The following is a 20,274-nucleotide window of genomic DNA, read 5'->3' on the forward strand; positions in this document are numbered from 1 at the left end:
ACGTAAAGCGGGAAATGTGAGTCTGGGACCTGTCGTACTATGAGACTTATTAGGGTGTGTTGGCCTTTTCACATACCTACACCCATGGGTGTGTCCCATATGTTATAATAGCATCTCTTTGGCACAGGGTCAGAGAGTGGAGGCTATGCCTCTGGAAATAATCCCAGAGAGAGAGAGAGAATTTGCTTGCCCTGACCAGGACTGTAACCCGAGTTTGTGTCCCTTTTGAAGCCAGAAAAGTGCTGATGCTATGCTGCCGGTGAGCCGGTTGAATAAATTTGCTGGACTCTTAGGCGGGCTTTGCACACTACGACATCGCAGGCCGATGCTGCGATGCCGAGTGCGATAGTGCCCGCCCCCGTCGCAGCAGCGATATGTGGTGATAGCTGGCGTAGCGAAAGTTATCGCTACGCCAGCTTCACACACACACTCACCTGCCGTGCGACGTCCCTGTGGCCGGCGACCCACCTCCTTGTTAAGGGGGCGGGTCGTGCGGCGTCACTGCGACGTCACACGGCAGGCGGCCAATCAGAGCGGAGGGGCGGAGATGAGCAGGATGTAAACATCCTGCCCACCTCCTTCCTTCCGCATATCCTACGGAAGCCGCAGTGAGGCCGGTAGGAGACGTTCCTCGCTCCTGCGACTTCACACACAGCGATGTGTGCGGCCGCAGGAGCGAGGAACAACATCGGACCATTGCGTCAGCGTAATTATGAATTACGCCGACGCTGTACCGATGATACGATTACGACGCTTTTGCTCTCGTTAATCGTATCATCCAGCCTTTACACACTGCGATGTCGCATGCGATGCCGGAAGTGCGTCATTTTCAATTTGACCCCACCGACATCGCACCTGCGATGTCGCAGTGTGCAAAGTGCCCCTTAAAGTAAAAGTGCTCCTGATCTTACCCCGACAAAAAAGCTTAAGTGAGTGATTCTCCACTATGGATTTATACTATAGTGTGTGTGTGTATATATATATGGCAATAATTGGGGCATCAGATCTTTCAACAAAGCATATTAAAAATATTTATCTCTGTATATTTACGTATTTACATGTTACAAATAATAAATTAAGTGATTTACAGTATTATGTAAGTTGTGCCCTTACTCTGCTTCACGATGGCTGCAGAACAGCCCTGGGAAATGTAATTTACCTGCTGCTACACTACTCTATTATCCAAATCACTCCCGCTTTTAAGAAGCCGCCAAGGTCTGTTATTGCTTTTTACAGTTTTTTCAAATGTCACAGTGTCCTTGCAGTATTTAGAGAAGAAGAGGAAAAAATACAGAGCTCTCAATAGTTTGGTTAAGGTTTAGAAAGATGTCAGGTAGAAACAAATGCTTAAAAATAACGAACATGTAATCAAAGTTTTGTATATTACAGGTGTAGTGTTGTTGAACAGTGGGGGTCAAAGTCCTGAGACCACCATTGATCGGTCAAATCAGTCACTCTGAAGTGCACACTTCCTGTATGGTAATTCAACAGGTCCAAAGAGTCCTTTGAGAGTAAATATTCAGATCCATAGACTTACTATTGAGCCCCTACACTGATCTGTGCCATCAGCTCATACAGGAGCTACACACATCAGAGCAGTGTTTTGACCGATTGGTGGGGTCTCACAACCACCATCAATCAGCAACACTAAACAGCATCCGTAATATATAAAAACTTTAAAAAATGACAGTTATTCTTTAAAGGGGTATTCCCATCTCCAAGATCCTATCCCAATATGTAGTAGGAATAATAATAATAATAATTATTATAATAATAAGAATAATATTAGCAAATATCTCCAATTACAAATATAATATACTTCTAAATCACTATCTTGCTTACATCATGTTCAGGGCATTGCAGGATCTTAGGTATCCAAGGTCACGACCATGCATATCCTGACAGTAGTGACAGTTAGTTAGTTGCTAGTGGTCATATAACCATGGATACCTGAAGTATGTGACATAGTGAATCAGAAGAACTATACTACATTTCTATTTGGATGTATTTGCTAATATTATTATTATTATTATTATTAATAATAATAATAATATTAATAAACCTACTACATATTGGGATAGGATATTGGAGATGGGAATACCACTTTAAAGCAATATGCTCACCTCTAAAGATGAGCGGATCGATCCATGGAGGATCAAGTTGACTCAAACTTGATTCTCCATGGATCGATCTCATCTCTAGAGTGTTAATTACTATGGTTGATCAAATACTTTGATTATTTGGCTTCGCGAATATTTTCCGAATACCTCATCGCTATTCGACTATTCGATGCGCAATGTAAGTGCATGGGAAGCCCGAATAGTTGTTATTCGGGTTTCCCATAGACTTACATTGCGCATCGAATATTCGCGAATAGTCGAATAGCGTCGAGGTATTCGGAAAATATTCACGAAGCCGAATAATCGAAGTATTCGATCATCCCTATTAATTACAAATGAATATTCACCCCCTATCTCAGACTATATTCCTGCCCACCCCTCTGTGCTAGCATCAGTGATTGGAACATCACCTTGGAACCATAGAAGGAAAGTAAGGTGTTAATTTCAAATTAATATTACAGCTTTTCCCCCACCCATAATCCCCCTCACCCCTCTGTGACAGCATCAGTAATTCAGTCAGATTGCCATATTACTGCCTGAGGATCACAGCGCAATGTTTGGACTGGCCGGTGACTCTTCTGACCCAATCATGCCGGCTTACATTTCTATAGCGTTGACATGCTCAGGCGAGGAGTGCCACCGGCCAATCCAAGAATTGTGCCATGAGCAGTAGTTGTCCTTGAGCAGTAGTACGTTTGACTGAATCATTGAAGCTGGCACACAGGGATGGGCAGGACTAAAGACAAGGGAAGAAGGTGAATATTCATTTGCAAATAACACATGTTCCAATCACTGACACCAGCACAGAGGGGAGGACACAAATATGGGTGGAGAAGGGGTTGAATATTCATTTCCCATTAACACACATTCCAATCACTGTCGTCGGCACAGAGGATTGGTCGGGGAAGGTGTGAATATTAATTTTCCATTAACAGCAGCATGTGACTATAAACTTCCGGGGCTTACAGCAACAAAACGGAGCAACGTATATTAATAAAAGTTACATATCCTGAAAGGGCTGCCCAAGTCCTATTTCAGAAAACTGTTGTAGTATTGTATATAACTAGGGCTTATTTTTTTAGTAGGGCTTATTTTCAGGGAAACACAATACAGGCTTTCTAGTATTGAGATACATGTGAATTTGAACTTCAAAAGATCCACTCATCTCTTTTCACCTCTACTAGATGTGCCACTAGGAGGGTTTGTCCTCAGAATCTCGGCTAATGTGGTTTCAATTAATTGAAAAGTGAAAACAAATTCTAAAATAGTCCTGTTGATTTATAGAATTAGTCCAATACTTTTAGTAGCTCAACAAGATAAAAAACAGAGTCCATCTGTCACACAGAAGCATAATCAAACACGAAATGCCTGCAGCCCATTTGTCACTCTGCCTGCATCGCCTCCTCTGCCACTGTCCACATTTTAGGTCTAGTCCAATAAAGAAGAATGATTTTCTACCTGAGTACCTTCTATCATTTCGTTGCAAAAAAGATAGACAAAATCAAGTTAGTGGAGAGTGTCCTAGATGCCTTCTGCAGTGGTGCTTCAAAGTTTGTAATTAGTGATGGGCGAATCCAAACTATAAAGTTCGGGATCTGTGCAGACAATCATTCTGTGGAGGAGGCTTATGCAGGGGCTGTGTGTGGGGAGTTATAGAGAATCATACTGAATAGGGAGCTGTGAGGACCATTATTTCATGTGTCGTGGACAGTGAACAACATTATAATATGTGTGAGGACTATAAGATCCATCATAATGTGTGTGGGGGCATTTATATTAGCTTGTCGAGGAGGCATCATACTTTGTTGGGGGGGGTCTAAGGAGCCTTTATATTGTGTTGAGAGGCTGTGGATGCATCATACTGTGTGTAGGAGGGCTGTGGGGACATCATAATGCGTGTGATAGGGCTGTAGGACATCATAGTGTGTAGAAGGTCTGTGGGGACATCATAATGCGTGTGATAGGGCTGTAGGACATCCTACTGTGTGTGGGAGGGCTGTGGGGACATCATACTATGTGTGGGAGGGCTGTGGAGACATCATACTATGTGTGGGAGGGTTGTGGGGACATCATTGTGTGTGTGGGAGGGCTGTGGGGACATCATTGTGTGTGTGGGAGGGCTGTGGGGATATCATATTGTGTGTAGAAGTGCTTTGGAGACATTATACTTTTTGGGGTGCTGCCAGGAAAAATAAAATTTATTCCTCCTGGTAGCTGGGCTTTCAGTGCATTGACTGCACAGCTTTAGAACACAATTAACTTGAAGATTAACCCCATGTTGGCATGTTAATAATGTTTGAGGACATGGCAGGTTCACTTTAAGTGCTACAATTAATATTAATATAAAACAGTAATAATTTTAATTAATAGAAATATGTAACAGAATTACTTCCGCCTATTGGTTTGGCCCTCGACACCAATCACGGTCTCTCATGTGTGGACACATCTATATATGCACAAATCTATTGCTTTTTCCAAAACCTTCATCATTACATGACAAAGTAAAGATAACAAAGTCATACTGAGGATAATATCAATATAATTCTGCATTATAAGTTATTGTGTAACATCTTTATTACTGTAATATATAATAGCCCTAAGCCTGCTTTGTATAGCCCAAGGTCACCAGTGACAGGTATCAAATGATTCACATTCACGGCTTTTCATTGGACATTTATTTACAACAGATTATTCCTGAAATGAATTGCTGAGACAGTGGATGCTGTAGAACAATGAGACAGAACTCTCCATGACAAATAGTACAAACACTGCGTTCTAGAACTGCATATGACAAGATGAAATCCCAAATATTCAACAACAAAAAAACAACCTAACGCTGAGAAGGGACCCCAGAGTGATAGCAGGGACAGTGTGGAGAGCGTGTCCTGCAGCAATGCCCTTGCCAAGGCGTAGGTCATCTATCTTGGGGCAACAGTCTACTTTGCCTTCTGCTGAGTGTTCTGGTGCTACCAATCGTAGGGTGAGCATTGGCAGTGCTGGTAATCTTCCCAGACCACCAGGCGTGTATGTAGGAAGCGTCCCAACTGGTGGTGTAAGTAGTCTTGGTACTCGGGTATCTCGAAGGGCCCTAGGCATCAGCAGCGTTTTTATGCAGGGACTACGCAGCTCTGGCCCACCTGTTCATGTTACCCAAAACTTGGAAAGAGGAAGAGCCGCCACATTTGAATCTTTGAATGGCTGCTTGGTGGAGTATATAGATAAAGTGAGAGCCTTAGAACAGGTGAACCGTGAGTTGGAAGAACACATTAGAGTGTACCTGGACAAAAAAGCATCAACTGTAAGCAGTTGGGGATCACTCCGGGACAACTGGGAGAATATATACCATCAGGTAAGTGCTTCATGTGTGCTTATAGAGTACACTATGTATAAAGTTGGACTTTAATGGGATTGCTCTATACCCAACACATTCACTCTTAAAACTGCAATATGGACAACTTTGTTCATACTACATGAACAGAGACACATTTAAAAGTACCAGAAACACTAATCACTGTTCACTGCTAATATTTGTCTTAGACGAAGAACAATGTCTTAGCCAAGAACTAATGTGATGATACTTGGAGGAGATATTTAGAAAAATATGAACAGAGCCTAAAAATTAGTGTGATGTTTGGTTCAATAATTATGAAAAAGGCTAAACATCAATCAGTGTCAAAATATAAGGCAAAAATAGTAATATGAAAATATTAGTGGAAAAATATGAGCATTAAACCATTTTTAATTATTACAGCATTTCTTTATAATCTAAAAAACTAATTTATGGAACATGTATATAACCCATGTGAAAATGTCACTCTCCCCGCCCCAACCCATTCCTACTGATCTCAAGTAATTTCTATTTGAAATTAGTTTATTGAACTCAGTCATCCTTGGTTGCAAATGTTTAAGGTAAAGCCATTTTCAGGTGGCTGCATTTTAGCAGCTGGAACACAATATATGCAGCAATACAGACAGCACATAGAACAATGAAGGTCAATATGGTAGTGTCTATGAACATTTCTACATGTGGGCCAAAGGTTCACATATAAAAAAAACACACCATGGTTTACTTTGATCCATATTCTAGATGACACTCGCCCACAATAAGTCAATTAAAGTTCAAAAAACAGAAGGGTTACCATTCGCCTGTGATACATTTTTCATGGATCCATTGTATTTAGTAAGTTGTAACTGTATGTGGTCTTTTATTATTAAGTTGTTCATAAAAAACAGGGTTCAGTTCGAATGTACAAAAAAACAAACAAAAAAACAGATGACAATGAAAAATCATTAGCTTTTTTCTGGTTGAAAAAAAGGACAATTTTGCATTCTCTAATCCGAAGCCAGTCCAACAAAAGTTGGTTCAATGCTAAAATTCGATGGCTATGGCTCAGGTTTCACATTGGGTTATATATAATTAAATTGAGCAATAAAAACGATTTAGTGTAAAAGGGAATAATAAAGTCACATTTGTAAATTTGGGGTCTCATCACAGATATCTACTAGGCAGGGACTTTTTATAAGAAGGCCTCGTAAAAAGAGTCTAAAGCTTTATGACTAATCACTTTGGCGTTCAAGATGCAGAGAAAATATTTTGCAATTTTTTCTCTTTATCAAAACAGAGATAATTATCATTTAGGCTTTAGTTATGGTCAGGGAAACATAAATTTCTGTACTTTATTTCTTTTTAATCTTGACAATACAAAATAATTTCAAAGTGTAAAAAGAGGGTGTTTTTATTCCACCTTTTTAAATGTATAAACACGTAATTAATTGAACTTTTTTACAACTATGTTCAAATTCATTATTGCATTTTCACCTTTTTTGTGTAGTTCTGAATGTTTTTCACTTGTTTTTAATTTGTGCTTAATTCTTCTTTTCATTTGCACCTTTTATAAAGTCTCTTTTATACAGTATGTGTTAGCTTTTTTTATATTTATCGCTGTGGGTAGGGTTTATTGTTTCCAGATATTTCAGTTAATTCCTCAAATTACAGTAGACTTTTTGAAAAATCCCAAGATTACTAAGCAAATGTATTCCGATTCATCCCAGGAGTAATTTTATGCACTTCTGAAATTTTTGCTCAAATTTAACTACACTTTAGAAAAAAAAAAACTAAAATGGGTCATGGCAAAAAAAAAAACTTTTAATTTAATGCAAGATTCATTAACAACATGCAACATTTTGAAGAATTTGGCACAAAAAAACGTCAAGGAAATTACAAGTAAAAAAATAAAAGTGACCAAAAAAAATCCTATTATGCCATTGTAGACCTAAGGAATATTGTTTTGTCCTCAGCTGCCATTGCAATCTTTATTTTGTCACATACTGCTAGCTGCATTGTCACTGTTCAAGCAATCAGCAGAAATTGCAGCATTTAAAGAGGTTGTCCACTACTTTTACATTCATGGCCTATCCTTACTAATATTAGTTGACGGGGCAGCTTCAGAATTGAGCATTTCGGGCTAGCTACTGCTGCCGCCAGCACCAGCAACAACTGATCGGTGGGAGTGTGAAGTACTGGTCCCTGGCCGACCAGACATTAATGACATCTCCTAAGTAAAGGCCTTCAAAGTAAAAGTAGTGGCCAACCTCTTTAATATTCCACCAATCTGCCATTAAAACAATATATTAGATTCATTTCAGCACTCCTCTTGTTGGTGCCTAAGAGCTATGAGATAAGAACCTATAGAAAAATGTAATGGAACATTTTAGACAAGCGCTGTGCTAGGAGATGGCATGTGGGTGTTTTGCCATTACTGGATTCTCAAAAATATTTGTTGAAGAAATTATTAATTCTTCACTAATCTATCATAATTTTTTGAAAAAGAGTGTCTTGTCAACTGTCCAGAGGCTGAAGTGTCAAACAAGACAATGACTCAAGTGCAAAAGTAATGGTACAGCAAACTGGACAAAAAGAAAACATTCCTTGCAATAGTAAAAGACATATCATATAATATTTTACATTTACCTTTTTTTAGCATAGATCATTATGGGTGTTAGATAGATTTGTTAATTAAAGGCACTTAAAATTTCAAAGAAAAAAGTTCATGTAAGTAGGTAGTCACAAGATGGCAGCAAATGCACAAAATAATGGCATTACTGATTACATTCATATATTTGTTATATTTTACATTAAGGCTATTTTATGAAAAGAATACAATAGTAAAGCAGTTTACTTGTGACAAAAATAATTGTCGAAATCCTGCATCTTAGCTTTTCTTCACTGCTTCTGAGTAAGATTGCTCTAAAACCTGTAAGAATATGTGCGCTCCTAGTGCCGGACTACAATGCCAAGGGCTTATCTGTAAGGCCGGTTTCAGACGTCCGTGTTTAATCAGGTACAAGTTACACGCATGGTTATGGTCATACGCGTGTCATACATGTGTCATACGTGTGTCATATGTGTGTCACGCGTATGTCACACGTGTGACATCTGTGTTTGCATATGTTTCACACGTACCGGAGAAAACAGGGTCTTTTAAATAAAAAGATTTTCTATATTCAATTGTATCCGGCACTGTTTTCTTTGGCTCTGCTGCCTTCTGCTCCTGACCATGGCTCATTATAATCATAGAGTGTTCACTGCACTCAGGACCTGGAAGCTGGAGCATTGAGGGGACAGCACCGTGGGGACAGGTGAGTATCCAGCAAGCAGTGTGTGTGCAGAGACGTCCAGGAGGTCATTGGAGTTCCCAATGAATTCTGATGACATCCTGATGACACCCCTGCGACATCCACGCTACAGCAGGTGTCAGGGCGGTGACTTCACAGGTTCATCAGAGTTCATTGGGAACTCTGAAGAGTCTCCGATGCTGTCCCTGCGATGCTCCGGCTTCCAGGTCCTCACTGCACACACGCATATAGCACACACATATATATACTGAGAATATATACACACATATGTATACACACATAGCAGACACACATGGATACACAGAGCACATACACTTACATAGCGCACATGCATGTATACACTGAACACACACACACACTGCTGGATACTCACCTGTCCCCAGTGATGCGGTCCCCGGTACTGAAGTCCCCAGTGCTGCTCCGGCTTCCAGCTCTTCAGTGCAGTGAATATTCAGTGAGTATAATGAGCGGCGGTCAAGAGCGGGAGGCAGCAGAGCCAGAGACAGCACCGTTGGATACAGGTAAATATAGAAAATATTTTTATTAAAAAGACCCTTGTTTTCTCCGGTACGTGTCACACTGATGTGTGCCGCCCCCATGCCAGCAGCCGGGGCTGCTCGGATCCGGATCTACGGTGCGGCTCGAGGGGTTCTCCGGACCCGGGGGTCATGCGGACTCTCCGAATAAAAGGGGACGTATTTATACGGGATTGGTTTGAAAATGTCTGTGACGCCACCCACAGTGTGTGGTGAGATGTAGCAACACCGCTGCCGTTGCTGGGCTCAAGGCGATGTTGGGCTGGCAGCTGGATGTTAACCTCTCTGTGGGTAGGGATGGATGTCCCGGGGCCCAGTGTCTCTATGCTGAGGATAGTGAGTGCAGGGGCCGGCGCATCCGGCCAGGCAGGGGATGTTACTTACGGTCGGATAAAGCACACAAGTCCTGTGGTAAACCAAGGTGATGGTGACCAGCTGCCGCAGACGGGTGTATCTGATCCCACACCCGGGTTGGTAGTCAAAGTCTCTCTCCTCTGCACTCAGTGTGTTGTAGGTAGGACTTCCCGGTATGAAACACGGGAGTCCACTCCCAGTCCTTTGGTTGGGAGCCGTGCCCGTATGATGCTGACCCTGGCCCTGGCAGTTTCCCTATCCCTCTCTGTGGGTGGTTGTCTACTTTTCGGGACTTAGGATGGGACAGGACCTAAAATCCTGTCCTCAACTGGTTAATTAGCTAGGCCATTGGTGCCGGTCCTGGCTTCAGGGTCCAAGTACCCCCTCTGTGCACACGGTTTCTGGGTTGGTTCTCCGGTGTCAGTACCGGTGGGCTACAACCCTGTCCCGGTCCACCTTGGATCTCCGGCAGCCGTCTTTCCGTGTCCTGCAGACTCTGGCTACCATCTGCCAGCTAGCCAAGGTGTCAGGGCTCCGACCCTGGCACCTGCCAGACTTCACTCCTCACTTGAACTTCACCTTCCTTAATCTGCTTGTTTTCCCGCCCCGGGCTCTTCAGACCATTAGGTGGGCGTTCCCTATCCGCCTGGTCCCACAAACTGGTGTGTCCGTCCTTCCCTGAGGGGGGTGACTAGGGTTTCAGGTCGGCTGATTTAACCCTTCGTGGGATAGGTGTTATGCGAGGGCCTATGTTTACATCTACTTGGTTTTCCAGGGTGCTACATTCCCCCTTGGTTGAATACATGCCGTCCGCGGACTGTCTGACCACCGCCATTTATTTTTAACGGGAACTGTAAAAGTAGAAAAAACACAAATTTACAAGTATAATAACATATTTACAATTTCTTCCCTTACGGGAGGCACAAATCTTAAACGTTGCACATTTAAACGGAACGGGATGGACCGGGCCACCTTCTTGTTGCTCCCACCCAAATAAACCTGACCCTGGTGCCACCTCTAAGAACTGGTTGTCACCCCTTTTCCCAAGGCCAGGAATGGGTCCGGGTGACGCCCACATGGGCCGGGTAAAAAGTTCCTTACCCGGCAGTCCTTGTCACGGGTTCCCAAGTCCGGGGACCCCTGGCCTGGAGGTTAGTCACCGGTTTTGGTAGTGACTGGGCCTCGGCCGACTCTACCACAGGCCCTTCCTCCAAACTGCCTCTCCAGTGGCTGCCGTGAGCAAGAAGGGTAGCCATGAATTATTTACAAGGCCCAATAGTTTTTGGGTTGGCTTTCCAGTCCAAAGCCATGGTCCATGAACTGTAAAACTGGCAACGGGGTTAACTGTAACTGGGGTAGCCGGGAACCGCTACCTTAACAATTTTCTTCTAATCAGGTGACGTATTCGGTTGATTGAAATGCATTCACACAACAGACAGACACCACTCACTAAACATGGGTTTCTCTGTACCTTAGTGGCGGCTGGCCTACGTTGGGGCGTGTGGACCTTCTGAGCCCTTGATTTTCACTTAGGACTGGTGGGGGAGAGTGAATTATGGGTCCCTCTTCCCTAGTGTCAGGTATAGCTGGTAGAGAACTACGGGGGCGTGGTGTAGGTGCATCCCTGGGCACCAGTGCTGGTGTCTCGCTGATAGACCTTTCTGGCTCTATATCTTCCACGGGTTGTGGGAACATTATAACGGGAACAATCACCGCTCCATTCTGCGTAGGCCAATCAGCTGGAAGATCACCCATAACAGTGTGGATCACCTCTTTCTTCTTCTCCACGCCCGGCGTGGGAATGGGAGCCTTCTCCACCATCCTCAGGGGCTCTGGACACTTCTTCATGTGGTCCGTGGAGACAGTGGTCATAGTCTTCCCCTGGTCGTGGCTGACAAGGTATGTCTTTTGGTCTTGTTGACCAGTGGGTTGTATGACATAATGGGCTCTTTCCCACTGGTCATCCAACTTGTGCAGTTTCCTCTTCCTTTTCAGTACTACATCTCCAGGTTCAAAGGGGGTAGCCTGGGCTTGCTTGTTCAAACGCTGCTCTTGCCTTTCTCTGCACTGGCGCAAGTTTCTCTCAACATATTCCTGGATCTGCCATTACTGCCTCTGACGCTTGGTGTTCCAGTTGGTAGTTGACGGGATGGTCTCAGGCACCTCCAAATCCAACTCCAGATCCACTGGCAGTCTTCCGGGTCTCACCCTCATCAGATATGCTGGTGTGCACTTAGTAGAGCTGCTGGGTATGTTATTGTACATGTCCACCAAATCAGGTAGCTTCTGAAGCCACAAGTTCCGCTCTTCAAGGGGCAAGGTTTTGAGAAGGTTGAGGACCAGGTGGTTCATCTTTTCACACATCCCATTGGTTTGGGCATGATAGGGGGTGGTACGGATTTTCTTGCACCCATACAGGTTGCAGAACTCCTGGAAGATCTCTGCCTCAAAGGCAGGACCTTGGTCGGTGAGCACCTTCTCCGGGTACCCATGCGGACGGCAGAAGTATGCTTGGAAGACCCTGGCTGCAGTACGAGCTGTTAAGTCTTTGATGGGTACAACCACCATGAACTTGGAGTAGTGATCTACAATGGTGAGGGCGTAGGTATAGCCGCTTCGGCTTGGCGTGAGCTTGACGTAGTCCAAAGCGACAAGTTCCAGTGGCTGGTGAGTGACAATTGGCTGCAACGGGGCTTTCTGGCTGGTTCCATCCTACTTTCTTAGCATGCAGGAACCACAATCCCTACACCATGCTTCGATGGGCTCTCTCATTCCGATCCAGTCAAAGCGCGCTCTCAGCAGCATCTCCAACTTCTTCCAGCCAAAGTGTCCGGCTCCATCGTGGTAAGCTTCCAAGACCACGGACACATACGCTTGCGGGACTACAATCTGGCAGACCTTCTCATGCGTCTTAGGATTAATCAGCCCTCGGTACAATTTGCCCTGATGTAAGTACAACTGGTCCCTTTCTCTCCACAGCCGCTGTGCTTCTGTGGGGGCATCGGGCCCCATCCTGGAATGGGTCTGTGAGATTAGCATCTTGATTAACTGGACTGCAGGGTCTTTGTCCCGAGCTTCCTGCCACCCATGTTGGGGCAAAGGGTTGAAGGCTGCCTCCTGCTGGCCACTATATGGCGTGACTTCTCTCTCACTGTCAAGTTGATGGAATACAGGCAACTCAAGTTCTTCCAACTCATCTTCATCCACTCCCCCATCAGGTGAGTGCGGGATCCGAGACAGCGCATCTGCATTGGTGTTTTTACGGCCGGCTCTGTACTTGATGGTGAAGTCATAATTTGCTTAGCTGAGCCACCCAACGTTGTTCGAGGGCACCAAGCTTCGCTGTGTCCAGGTGAGTTAGAGGGTTGTTGTCTGTATAGGCAGTGAATTTTGCAGAAGCTAGGTAATGCTTAAACCTCTCGGTTATCGCCCAGACGAGTGCCAGGAACTCCAGCTTGAAAGAGCTATAATTCTTGGGATTTCTCTCCGTCGGTCGGAGCTTCCTGCTTGCGTAGGCAATCACCTTCTCTTTGCCATCTTGCATCTGGGACAGGACAACTCCCAGACCTTCATTACTGGCGTCCGTGTATAGAATGAACGGAAGGCCATAGTAAGGTAAGGGTAGGCTAAGATCTCTTCTCCAGTCAGGATCAACTTCAGCTGCTGGAAGGACCTCTCCTGCTAATCACCCCAAGTAAACGGGGGACCAGGGACCTGGCCATTCTTGGTTTGTCCCACCAGGAGGTCTTGCATGGGAGCGGCCATTTTGGTATATCCCTTAATCAAGCGACGGTAATAGCCCACCAGACCTAGGAACTGCCTCACCTCTTTGATCGTGGTAGGCCTTGGCCAGTTCTGAATGGCTGTAACTTTCTCTGGATCCGGTACTACGCCTTTGGCACTCACCATATGCCCGAGATACTGCACTTTAGGCTTCAGAAGATGGCACTTGGAGGGTTTCAATTTCATCCCGTATTTAGAGAGTCTCAAACACCTCGGCAAGGTGTTCCAGATGTGCTTCGTACGTCTTGGAGTAGACAATAACGTCGTCCAGATACAGCAGAACTGTCTCGAAATTGCGGTGTCCCAAGCAGCATTCCATCAGCCTCTGGAAGGTTCCTGGAGCATTACACAACCCAAAAGCCATGCTGTTGAACCCGCAGAGACCCACCGGAGTTACAAAAGCAGTCTTCTCACGGTCTTCTTCCGCAACCGAAACCTGCCAGTAGCCACTAGTAAGGTCAAGGGTAGAGAAATAATTAGCGGTTTTCAGTGCAGCCAACGATTCTTCAATACGAGGAAGAGGGTACGCATCCTTATACGTTATCTGGTTAATCTTCCGGTAATCCACACACATCCTCATGGTGCCTTCCTTCTTCTTTACCAGGACCAACGGGGCTGCCCAGGGACTACAACTATCACGGATGACCCCTGCCTCCTTCATGTTCCTCAACATGTCCTTGGCACACTGGTAATGCGCAGGTGGAATCGGCCTATATCTCTCCTTGATGGGTGGGTGTGTATCGGTAGGGATGTGGTGTTGGATCCTGGATCCTTGATCCTTCCAAAATCTAGCGGGTGTTTGCTAAATACCTGCTCGTATTCTTGCACTAACCTGTACAGTCATGGCCAAAAGTTTTGAGAATGACACCAAAATTATATTTTCACATGATCTGTTGCCCTCTGGTTTATAATTGTGTTTGTCTGATGTTTACATCACATACAGAAATATAATTGCAATCATATTATGAGTACCAAAAGGTTATATTGACAGTTAGAATGAGTTAATGCAGCAAGTCAATATTTGCAGTGTTGACCCTTCTTCTTCAGGACCTCTGCAATTCTCCCTGGCATGCTCTCAATCAACTTCTGGATCAAATCCTGACTGATGGCTGTCCATTCTTGCATAAGCAATGCTTGCATTTTGCCAGAATTTGTTGGTTTTTGTTTGTCCACCTGTCTCTTGATGATTGACCACAAGTTCTCAATGGGATTAAGATCTGGGGAGTTTCCAGGCCATGGACCCAAAATCTCTATGTTTTGTTCTATGAGCCATTTAGTGATCACCTTTGCTTTATGGCAAGGTGCTCCATCATGCTGGAAAAGGCATTGTTGGACGCCAAACTGCTCTTGGACAGTTGGAAGAAGTTGCTCTTGGAGGACATTCTGGTACCATTCTTTATTCATGGCTGTGTTTTTAGGCAAGACTGTGAGTGAGCCGATTCCCTTGGCTGAGAAGCAACCCCACACATGAATCGTTTCAGGATACTTAACAGTTGGCATGAGACAAGACTGGTGGTAGCGCTCACCTCTTCTTCTCCAAATAAGCTGTTTTCCAGATGTCCAAAACAATCGAAAAGGGGATTCATCTGAGAAAATGACTTTACCCCAGTCCTCAGCAGTCCACTCCCTGTACCTTTTGCAGAATATCAGTCGGTACCTGATGTTTTTTCTGGAGAGAAGTGGCTTCTTTGCTGCCCTCCTTGAAACCAGGCCTTGCTCAAGCAGTCTCCGCCTCACAGTGTGTGCAGAAGCACTCACACCAGCCTGCTGCCATTGCTGAGCTAGCTCGGCACTGCTGGTAGTCCGATCCCGCAGCTGAAACAGTTTTAAGATATGGTCCTGGCGTTTGCTGGTCCTTCTTGGGCGCCCTGGAGCCTTTTTGGCAACAATGGAAGCTCTCTCCTTGACGTTCTTGATGATGCGATAGATTGTTGACTGAGGTGCAATCTTTGTAGCTGCGATACTCTTCCCTGTTAGGCCATTTTTGTGCAGAGCAATGATGGCTGCACGTTTTTCTTTAGAGATAACCATGGTTAACTGAAGAGAAACAATGATACCAAGCACCAGCCTCCTTTTAAAGTGTCCAGTGGTGTCATTCTTACTTAATCATGACTGATTGATTGCCAGCCCTGTCCTCATCAACACCCACACCTGTGTTAATGGAACAATCACTAAAACAATGTTAGCTGCTCCTTTTAAGGCAGGAATGCAATGATGTTGAAATGTGTTTTGGGGGTCAAAGTTCATTTTCTTAGCCAATATTGACTTTGCAAGTAATTGCTGTTAAGCTGATCACTCTTTATGACATTCTGGAGTATATGCAAATTGCCATTAGAAAAACTTAAGTAGTAGACTTTGTAAAAATTAATATTTGTAGCATTCTCAAAACTTTTGGCCATGACTGTACACCCCTCCCCTGTGATGTGCGGGTGTAGAGTCAATGCCTACAGGTAGCTCTCGACACCACTCCTCTAGCTGCTTTGGTGCACTGTCACTGGCTGATGGTGAGGCGGTGACAGTGGAGGTTGCCACCTGGATGGCATCAGTGTTTACTGTAAAGAGTTTAGCAATGGTGGCTTAACGGGGTAGCCTAACTTATTCCTCTCCGTAATTCATCACTCTCACGGGCACTCTCCCATTCCGGACATCAATCAACCCTCTGGCTGCCATTACTGTGGGCCAGTGCTCTGAAAGTACAGGTTCTACAAATGCCAGGTAATCCTGTCCCCTGGGACCTATGACTGCCCTGCACCAAATCATCATTTCACTCCGCGGAGGCACCACTAGAGGCGCTACATCCATCACCCGCACACTACCAATCTCTCCACCTGACATGTCACCTGTTGCCGCTGCAGAAGGGCCCAAATTTCACGTTGCAGAGCCCTCTGCTGGCCCGCTCTTGCCATGGCAGACAGTTGTTGCAATTAATGTAGTACTTCTCCCATGCAGTTCACAATCACCAGTAGGTCAGTCCATGCTTGTGGACAAACTTTTATGATGATCCTTTTGGATCATTTTTCTTTTCTTCCACTTGAGCTTCAAATTATACACCGTACAATCTAAGGCTATGTACACACACTGCAGATTTGGAGCAGACATTTTCTGCACGTTTTGGCAAAATAACACGTGAAAAGCCAGATGCGGTTTAAGTGCGGTTTTGATGCGGTTTTGGTGAGTTTTTTTTATATGATTGAAGTTAATGGGTAAAAAAGTGAAATTACGCTGCTAAACCGGACCAAAACCGCATGTCAGAAAAGAGCACGATGTGCACAGCAAATCCAAAATCCCATAGACTTTGCTGGCTTCAGGACAAGCATGCAGATTTTGACGCAGATTTAAAAAAAATAAAAAAATACGAGTCAAAAAATGAGTCATAAGCTTCATGCAGTCCTCCTTACCCAGGTGTCTATGACAAATCCAAAATGCTGTGCGCATGTTGCGTCTTTTTCACTTACAGGTTTTGCTGCAGAATGTCTGCAGCAAAAAGAAGTAGCATGTCACTTCTTTTCTACGTTTTTCTGCATTTTTCCCTGTATTTTGCCATTGACAATGTTAAAAAAACGCAGGAACAAAACCATAGGCAAAAACACGGTACATCTCCACCAAAAGCACACCATAACGCGGTAAAACTGCATGCGTTTTTGGTGCGGTTTTTCCGCCACAAGTGCATTCTTCACTGGAGAAACAAATCTACAGTGCACACACATAGAGAAGAAATGTTTGAAAAACACTTCAAAAACCCTAGAGGAAATATAAAAACTCCTTAAAATATTCCCCAAAGAGGAAGAGTTTCCTGAAGTGGCTTCCACTAAAAAAAACTCATTATTTATGACCGCCTCAATAAAAACTCTCATCACACATACTAAAGATGAGCAAATGGTCCAACGGAGGATCGAGTTCGAGTGTATGTAATTGAAATTTGTGGATCCACACAAAATCAAACATTGTGAGGTTTGATTCACGGTTTGCAAAAAAAAAGACTTGCCCGGCACCATTTTATCCACTGCTGAAGTATGAGAGAGCAGACTAACACCATTATACATTGCCATGCAGGCCTCCTCATAACTCCCTGTAGCTATGATAAATTACGAATTATCATACCCTGTTTTATCATACTCTGTTTGGGGGGTCAATACCTAAGCCATCACAGATCAGCGGTTCCCCGCTGGAGCACAGTTTGTACAGCAGAGTAATTTTCCATCTCCATAGAACTGGATAAGACTCTATTCTGTAGCATGTAAGCTCTTATGGTCTGGAGGATCCTCTCTCTGCTATAGGGAGGTCAACAAAGTTCTATCTCTCTGTGTCTCCTGTAGAGTATAAGCTCTTATGGTCATTGGGGTCCTCTCTCATTCCTGTAAAGTGTAATCCTTATGGTCAGCTGGGTTCTCTCTCCTCTCACCCACGTGTATTTACCAAGCAATTAGAAGTTTTCAGTATTGAGATTCGTGTGAATTTATTCGCTGAAAATAATATTTTGAGGGAAAATTCTGCAAAGTTGGCAAATTCAAATTTCAAAAGATACTCTCATCTCTAGCACATAAACTTATTTATCAATTCCTGAAGATGAAAGGAATAATAGCAGACACGTCTCCACAGGGACATTGCTATGGTCCTAAAAGACCGGAGACCCAAGCCCCATAGTGCATTTTTCCTCATACGACCCCCCCCTTCTCACTGCTTAAAAGATTATCTATACATATATAATTATTGTATATCTCTGCTAACCCTAAAACACACTATACAAAGACCAAAATTACCACTACACAAGACTAAAATAACACCGTTACACAATATTCACTGCCATTACTACTAGAGATGAGCCACCCCCATAGTGTTCGAGTTCGGTTTGGTTCGTCGAACAGAGGACAAGTTCGTCGAACGTTCGACGAACCAATTTGAACCTCATTGAAAACAATGGGAGGCAAACACAAACACATAAAAACACATTACACATGTACACATACAGTTAATAAACATTGCCATTACACTTACAGGTCCCCGCGATGCGTCCTGCACTCTGTCTCCCACCTCTTCTCCTTACAATAATCGCTGCGTCCTCCCAGTAACCAGCACTGATGATAGGACCTTCCGTGACATCAAAATAGCCATGTGACCAGTCACGTGTCTATTATCTCATTGGCTACAGACTGGTCACATGGCTAGACATCATGCTAGGTTCTGTCAGTGCATCTCTCCAGTACGCGGTGCTCGTTCCAGCATCTCCATGTACCAGCGAGATGCTCTGGCACATGGTCGGCTTCTCCGTTCCTGCATGTGGGCGATCTTTACAGAGTCAGCCCACATGCAAGGACTGGCTGCCATAGCCGGTGAATTGCGGCACCGGTAATCCCGTGAACAGAGCACCATTGCTATAGTAACCCGCCTGTCAGCGGTGACATCACCGCTTACAGCCCGCAGCCTCTGCTCACTCACTGAGTGATTAGACTGCACAGGAGCAGCAGCGTTCTTCCTCCCATGCAGTGCTGTCTGATGTAGCAGAGCTGCATGGGTTGAAGGAGAAAGAAGACAGAAGACCAGGATCATGGAGGGATGAGAGGGAGTAACAAACATGGAGTCTCTAAGTGTCTCTGTGTATTTATTTCTATTAACGTATTTTTTCTCTGTGTGGTGTCTTTTTTTTAACCCTTTATTGGAGATTCGTAATGGCCGGGTCAAACTTGCCTGACATTAAGAATCTCTGGCTTAATACTAGCTAGTAAAACAAATCTAGTATTAACCCATTATTACCCAGCAAGCCACCCGGTTTCAGGGCTGCTGGAAGAGTTGGATACAGCGCCAGATGATGGCGCTTCTATGAAAGCGCCATATTCTGGGGCGGCTGCGGACTGTAATTCGCAGCAGAGGGGCCCAGAAAGCTCGGGACAACCTGTGCTGCGGATTCCAATCCCTAGCTGCCTAGTTGTACCTGGCTGGACAGAAAAATGGGGCGAAGCCCATGTCGATTTTTTAATTATTTCATGAAATTCACGAAATAATAAAAAAAGGGCTTCCCTATTTTTTTAGTTCCCAGCCGGGTACAAATAGGCAGCTGGGGGTTGGGGGCAGATGTACCTGCCTGCTATACCTGGCTGCTCTCCTCCATACAGACAGACAGCAGACAGCAGCTGCAGAACTACAAGGCTCAGCATACTCCATCCAGGACTGTATGGAGGAGTTTCCCCCCCCCAAAAAAATTACGTGGGCTTCGCCATGTTTTTTGTATGCTAGCCAGGTACAGCAGGCAGCTATGGGCTGCCCCCAACCCTCAGCTGCCTATTTGTACCTGGCTGGGAACCAAAAATATAGGGAAGCCCTTTTTTTTTAATTATTTCATGAATTTCAAGAAATAATTTTAAAAAAAAATGACGTGGGCTTTGCCCAATTTTTGTGTCCAGCCAGGTACAACTAGGCAGCTGGGGATTGGAATCCGCAGCGCAGGGTGCCCAAGCTTTCTGGGCACCCCTGATGCGAATTGTAGTCTGCAGCCACCCCAGAAAATGGCGCTTTCATAGAAGCGCCATCTTCTGGCGCTGTATCCAACTCTTCCAGCTGCCCTGGTGACGAGTGGCTCACTGGGTAATAATGGGGTTAGGGATAGCTGTATATTATCAACTGGCCCTAAGCCCGAAATTCATGGTGTCATGCCAATAGTAGACATGGCTACCATGAATTTCTAGTATAGATAAAAAAAAAAACACAACACACAGAAAAATATTTTTATTAGAAATAAAACACAACACAATTACTGACTCCATCTTTATTGAAATAAAGAACCCCCCTCTGCAGTAATCCTGGGTCAAGGGACCCGCGCCGTCCAACCTGGATCCAATATCATCTGATCG

The 20,274-nt window shown here is 44.4% G+C and overlaps 1 protein-coding gene across 1 annotated transcript in view; it reads left to right on the top strand.

The window, feature by feature from the left end:
• Positions 1-4,963: 4,963 nt before the first annotated feature.
• The window catches only part of BFSP2 (beaded filament structural protein 2), a 64,818-nt gene continuing 49,507 nt past the window's right edge, over positions 4,964-20,274 (top strand). Inside the window, exon 1 of the mRNA XM_075316631.1 lies at positions 4,964-5,469. Coding sequence (XP_075172746.1) covers positions 5,014-5,469 — 456 coding nt within the window. The 5' untranslated portion in view covers positions 4,964-5,013. The remainder of the gene's footprint in view (positions 5,470-20,274) is intronic.

The sequence above is a fragment of the Anomaloglossus baeobatrachus genome, chromosome 6 (assembly GCF_048569485.1).
Source record: "Anomaloglossus baeobatrachus isolate aAnoBae1 chromosome 6, aAnoBae1.hap1, whole genome shotgun sequence".
In the NCBI taxonomy this organism is placed as follows: domain Eukaryota; kingdom Metazoa; phylum Chordata; class Amphibia; order Anura; family Aromobatidae; genus Anomaloglossus; species Anomaloglossus baeobatrachus.